This window comes from Aegilops tauschii, chromosome 7 (genome assembly GCF_002575655.3).
Source record: "Aegilops tauschii subsp. strangulata cultivar AL8/78 chromosome 7, Aet v6.0, whole genome shotgun sequence".
NCBI classification, from domain to species: Eukaryota; Viridiplantae; Streptophyta; class Magnoliopsida; order Poales; family Poaceae; genus Aegilops; species Aegilops tauschii.
The window spans coordinates 2,636,831-2,642,999 of record NC_053041.3 but is presented as its reverse complement, the minus strand read 5'-3'; the positions used below and the strand labels follow the sequence as shown (position 1 = coordinate 2,642,999).

General features: G+C 44.4%; 1 protein-coding gene across 1 annotated transcript; it reads right to left on the bottom strand.

Annotated features, from left to right (window-relative positions):
- Positions 1-678: 678 nt before the first annotated feature.
- Positions 679-5,566, bottom strand: LOC109748142 (disease resistance protein RGA4). Its single transcript, XM_020307187.4, has 3 exons — positions 4,642-5,566; positions 1,097-3,048; positions 679-1,001 (listed from the first exon to the last, which is right to left on the bottom strand). The coding sequence occupies exons 1-2, from the start codon at positions 5,460-5,462 to the stop codon at positions 1,116-1,118; spliced, it is 2,754 nt and encodes a 917-aa protein (XP_020162776.1). The 5' UTR covers positions 5,463-5,566; the 3' UTR covers positions 679-1,001; positions 1,097-1,115.
- Between the last annotated feature and the right edge of the window lie 603 nt (positions 5,567-6,169).

Genomic DNA, 6,169 nt, shown 5'->3' with positions numbered 1-6,169 from the left:
CACACAAGGCACAAGCGCTCCTCAGCTTCTCCAGCATTGCACAACATACGCTCAGCTCTCCCTTTCCAACCCCTTCTGCTAACACTAACCTCAGTTAAGAAACTGTACTCCACAAGCAAGCCACATAGAAATAAACCTCGAGTTTCAACGTTTCCTTGGCAACATCCAAAGTTTATTTGTTTTAAGGAATAGTAGAGCAGGATGTCGTCCACAGCAATGATAGCATTTGTCATATTGCCGTGTGACAAACAACTGAAGAGAGAAAACAAGTCTGGTCAAGCAGGGATACATAGATGCAATTGCTACTGTTTTACTATTTATCTATTTAGCCGGACCTGTAGGAATTTCTTTCCATGGTGTAAATTGCTACCACATGCACATTTGAAATCAAGATCCACAGTCATCAGTGGCGCAGCCAGAGGGTGGCCACGGTTGCGGCAGGCTCCCAAGGGTAGTTTCATTATTTCAATGCATGCAAACTTGCAGTTGTACTGGTCGATTACTTTTTTTTTGAAAGCGGCTGATTACTATTAGCGGCGCTATAGCATGCTATTTTTTTCATTGATGTATACTGATAGTCTGATACTCATACCAAGTAAATCAAAATTCCAGAATTTATAGTTAACAAGTAGCACATTGTAGTCCTAAATGTGTGAGATATAATAGAAGCCAATTAAGTTGACTGGGACCGAAATAACCAAATACATATCCAACAACAAACAGAGTAAACTTATTTAATACAGCAGGAAGTCACCGTCTTTCTTAAAAAAAAATGTTTGCTCGGCTTAACATGCCATTAACTTTGATCTGTTACAAATAAATCCTGGAGGTGGCACAACATATAAGTAGGAACGGCGGGGAAGCCACTAAATTGACACGATAGCAAAGATGAGTGACTTATTCGAGGCACTTGATCATGTTGATGAGACACACCTTTCCATGGTCATCAACCAATTATTAGCATGAATATTCTGCCATTAGCAAGTCGCAGCCTGTTCTGCCTGCACAATAGAAAAAAAGTGTCATTACCAGGATGTGAACTGTGGAGAGGTGAGGAGGAAGCTCAATGCAAGGCAAGTATGACACAATTCATTACCTTGATGTTGATGTGCTGTCTAGACAAACAAGATCTTGGGACATCTTGGGTGTTTCCTTGCTGCTTCTTTCCACTTCTGTTTTGTGTCCCCACCCACTTCACCATGAAGAGCAATCTCCCTGAGGTGCTTAAAGTATTTGATCGCCGATGTGCCGGAAAAGCCATCTAGATCTTTACATAGCAGCCGGAGCGACTTGAGGCAAGACAGAGCTCCATCTTGGATTTCCAGCTCAGTCATCACTTCCACCGTGATGCTTAGGTGTTGCAGGATTCTGAATGCACCTTTCCCGATGATGTGCTTGTCCAGTTGAGTTGCAGTCAGCTTCAGCTGCTTCAGGCTGCACATTCCGCTCAGGGCTGCAATAATGTCACTACTCAGCTGATGAGTGACTGAAAGGCACAACCTATTGAGGCCAGCCAGCATGGTAACAAAGGGAGGGAGGCTGAAAAAATTGCCCCCTTGTAGCTTGAGTGAGCAAAGATAGTAGGATTTGCCAGTTTCAAGGGAGAAATTCAGCAAGTCTTGAGAACGTTCACCACTGAGATTGAGTGAGAGTGCATGTGAAGTCATGAAATTGGTGCTTCGCTCGATGAACCCCTTGATGGCCTTCGAGAGAGTACTTGTGCTGCTGGCATCGGCGCAAGAATCATACCATATTTTCACCTTTATCAAATGCTTCATATGATCCATGAGTTGTGCAAATCCTTGGCTCTTGTTGCTGTCCACAACAAATCCTGCTACTGTTTCCAATTTGCTGTTGGCTGACAACCACGCCTGTAGCTTACTCATTCTGTGTGCTCCTACATCTTGTTTCAGCTTGAACTTCCCGAACAGATGAAATAAAAATGGCAACTCCATGACTTGTGTTGGCAGAATCTCTATATTCGTCCTTCTTACATCCAGTGTCTCCAAGAACTGAAGCTTCTTGATATTTTTTGGCAGCGCCGTAACAGCGGCTCCGAGGCTTAGGTACCTCAGCAGCAACAGGTTGCTGCATACCAACTTGAGATGGCTATCCAACAACTGATGATCATACTCTTCCAGATCCAAAACTCGCATCAGTTCATACTTGGAAAAGTCTAGGATTGATGGGTGCGTCTCGCCGGAGACAGTCAATGACCGGACAAGAGATAGATCATTCACTTCTCTGGGCGTTGCATGATGCAGAGTCAGCCGGCGGATTTTGCTGGGCAGGGGTGGAGCAGACGGCTGATTACACAAGGTAAGAAAGTTGTCAGACATGGACTTGCGGATGACAAACTCCAGCATCATGCCATGGGTATGGCATGTCTTCACCTCTGTACTGTCACCACTGGCATCAATAGGTTGGATGATACTCCCGTCAACTAGCTTATCAAAACAGCTGGTAGCGGCGTCGAGGGCATTGTTTGTAATGTTTCCTGGTGAAAACCCCTCGGCTAACCATTTCCTTATCAGGGTTGATCTCTTGATTGGACGCCCACTTGGGTAGGTACTCAAATATAGCAAGAATGTCCTGGCAACCTGGCTATCAAGGCTGGTGTAGCTCTGCACAAGCACACTCCTCATTCTTGAAAATAGCTCATCGCTCTCCAAATGTGAACCCAGGTCGGTGCATAACTTTGCCCATTTCATGGGTGTCGGATTACCTGCGCTTTGCAAGAACCTGGCAGTGGTAACAAGAGCAAGGGGAAGACCATCGCATTTCTTGAGCGCTTCGGAGCCAAGCTCCTCCACATCTGGCGGTAGTTCATCATCTTGGAAAATTTCCTTGAAGAACAATAGCCTTGAGTGTTGATTGGCAAGAGTTGACATTGTGTACACATGATCATTAACAGCTGAGCTGCTGCACGTATTTGCTACGCGCTGAATAGTCGTCGTCACCAGAAATCTGCCGCTTAACCCCGCAAAAGCCACTTTTATATCGTGCCAATATCCTACTTTCTGCAAGCCATCAATCACAATGAAGAACCTATGTACCAAAATAAACATGACAAGCTAATTAGACAAGGTTTACAATGATAGATGAAGCTAGCAGAGCAAGAGGGGATAGGGAACTGAATGAATGAATGAAAAAAATAAGGCATGGCAAAACTGAATGGGGAAAATGTTTTAGCAAAGACAACTAAAGTAAGATGAGCATGCATCACTACTGTATTGCCCAACTCGGCGTTGTGTTTTCCAAGTTTTGTTCTCGGTAAACGGGACTCGAGTGGACATGTGTTGGCAATCGTGTACGTTTTCGACTACTTATCACTGGGTACTCGGTAGAATCTTCAATATCCATTGCCGACTTTCTGCAAATGAGAACTCGGCAAACAAAAAATTAGACAGAACGGGTCGTTAACGGTGGTGACACGTGGCTAGACTATTATTCGAGTGCGGAAGCCGGCATTACTTGGATGAGCAGGCTGTCAACGCGTGGTACAATATATTGCATTGTATCCGTTTGCCGAAACTCGGCAAACCTTGGCCCACTATGAAACAGCGCAGATGTTTAATCTGTTCGCCGAGTATTCCATTTTGCCGAGCATCGCACTCGACAAAGCTAGATAGCACCACTACTGGAAAATCATTGTACACCGAGTAAAAAGCGACACATGGGTGTTCCTAGGAAGTTGCTTGTGCCTGGTAAGCCGAGAACCGGCAGTCGGCAACTACGGAAGTGTTTGATGAGTTCTATGCCGGCTCTCGGCAAAGACATGACGGTGCTGTCCTCACCCTCCGGACGTGAAGTCACTTTACTTTGCCGAAGGTACCATTTTGGTTCTTGACAACAAGTTTGCCAAGCCCCCAATAGATGGTTCTGAGCAAAGTTTTGTTTGCCTGAGGGGTGTACGGTGAGTGCTTTTTGCCGAAACTATACTCTGCAAAGGAATTGCTCATGGCAGCTGGAACTGGCTTTTGCCGAGTGGGGAGCTTGGCAAAGATTCTAGGAGTTACAGTAACTGCCACGTCTCGGTATTTGCCAACAGCATTGCAGTAAGTAAACAAATATGTATGCAACCAGAGACACAAAGACATGTGGAGAAACAAAATACAAGATCTACATAAAAGCCATTAATATTTAACATTTAAATCTTGGTGAAATTGTTAGTTAAAATATTTGAGATAAAAGTAGAACCAACGAATCCCGTGGAGGAGTTGAAGTGAAGAAGCAAGATCATATTATTGACAATGGACTAAGCGCCATTTCGTAGTCTTGAAGTACCACATATCAATGTGTCTTTGACAACAACTTGATATATTAACATATATGTATATATAGTAAAAAACTCAATATATTTAACCCAAAGTCTATTTTTTTTCTTGAGATGTACATATTTGCTTTAATATATTTTACTATAAGTGGTAAGTACAATTATGAAGCAAGTTGAACGAAAATTGACCATGGGAGCGAAAAATTAAAGAGAGGAATTGACAGTAAGTATAGTCGAAAAAAAATATCTAGCACAATTGTGTGGGTAGTTAGAACGATGAACATACATACCAAATTAAACATGACAGATTTATTAGACAAGAATTTATTGAAGGAGTTTGGTACATCGATCAGTAGATAAATTACCTTTTGGTCCCAAGGCACTCTTTGATTCTTTCCTGAAGCTTGGTGAGACGGCCGTCGGTGGGATGGCCAAGTTGCCCGAGTATCTCCCTGAGAACATTGGCGGCTGTTCCTCCAAGTTTCGTTGGAGGAACCCAGGCCCGTGCTTCGTATTGGCTCTCATTTACCTTGTAGTTATACACATGATTGGCCAGGAGAGTCTTGCCCATACCATGGAACCCAACAATGGTGATCACCTTGAGCTGCTGCTGCTGCCGGATCAGATCCAGAAGCTCGTCGCGGGGATCGTCCATACCCATGGGAACAGGGCATGATGCTGCTGAATGGTCGTCGTCTTCGGTCGCCGCTGCCTTCTCTATCTGCTCAGACGACAGCGACCGCCCTGGCGAAGAGGTGGTGCTGCTACAATATGCTCCTCTCAGCTTGGACGCATCCTCTGATATCTTCTTGAGCTCCTGGATAGCCATGGCAAACTCGTTACGGGCCTTCACCGTCTTCACCCGGTGGACAGCCCGACGGAGCCAACCGGCCCCTGTCTTGGCCCTCCTCACGCGGTGCATGAAGCGGTCGATGCAGTCTTCAATGGCGTGCGCCACCTCACGTACCATCCTGATCCACTCCTTATGCACCTCTTCACCCCTTCCATGGCGACTGTTTTGCTCATCCTGGATGACGGCAGAAATCATGGCAAACTCGTCCTTGATGTACTTGATGTCATGCTCCAGGTTCTTCCGAAGCTCGTGATTTTCATGTAAGAAATCGAAGAGCTTCGGCACCATCCACTCCACGAAAGAGGTGGCCGCGGCCGTCGCCACAGCCTCCATCTCTCTCTCTCCCTCTCCCTCTCCCTCTCCCTCTCTCTGTTTTTTGCAGGATCACATCATGGTGTTTGCATCGGTTGGCGAGGACAAAAACGATGAGCCATGACGGAATGATGTTGAGCTAAAGCTAGCCCGGTCAGGCTAAGGATTGGATCGTACGATTTTACTATATTGGTTAAAAATTGGAACCCACGCATCACGTGAGATCACGTGCACTATCCTGCCATAGTAATTTTTTTGTTCACACGGGCATTGCGTACTACGCTGAGGAGAGTCTGCGATTTTATTCCCTTCGTTCTAAATGTAAGTCCTCCTGAATATTTCAATATAAACTGCATACGAATGCATATCAACATTAGTATAAATTCAATCATTTTGCTCCGTATGTAATTTATATCGGAATATCTAACAGACATATATGTAAGAACGGAGGGAGTATTGCATTCCAATCGACTCGCATGCAATTAATGCATTTCCATTTCTATGCCGGCACATAACCTATCAATTACAACCTCCGTCCTGATTTATTGCTCCCTTTTGTATTTTATGTCAAATTTTGATCATAGATTTAACTAAGAAAATATGAATGCATGTCACCAAAAGGTATATCCTTGGATTCGTATTTGTACATAGTTTTCAATGATGCTATTTTTGGTGACATGCATTAAGATTATGTTAAACCTAAGGTCAAAATTTAGCACAAAATACAA

What these genes read in the sequence shown, in the direction of transcription:
- LOC109748142 (XM_020307187.4), bottom strand. Translation starts at nt 5,462, where the DNA reads ATGGAGGCTGTGGCGACGGCCGCGGCCACCTCTTTCGTGGAGTGGATG. An exon ending in GAGTGCCTTGGGACCAAAAG is followed by an intron (nt 3,049 to 4,641) that starts GTAATTTATCTA and finishes TTTGGTACATAG; the next exon opens with GTTCTTCATTGTGATTGATG.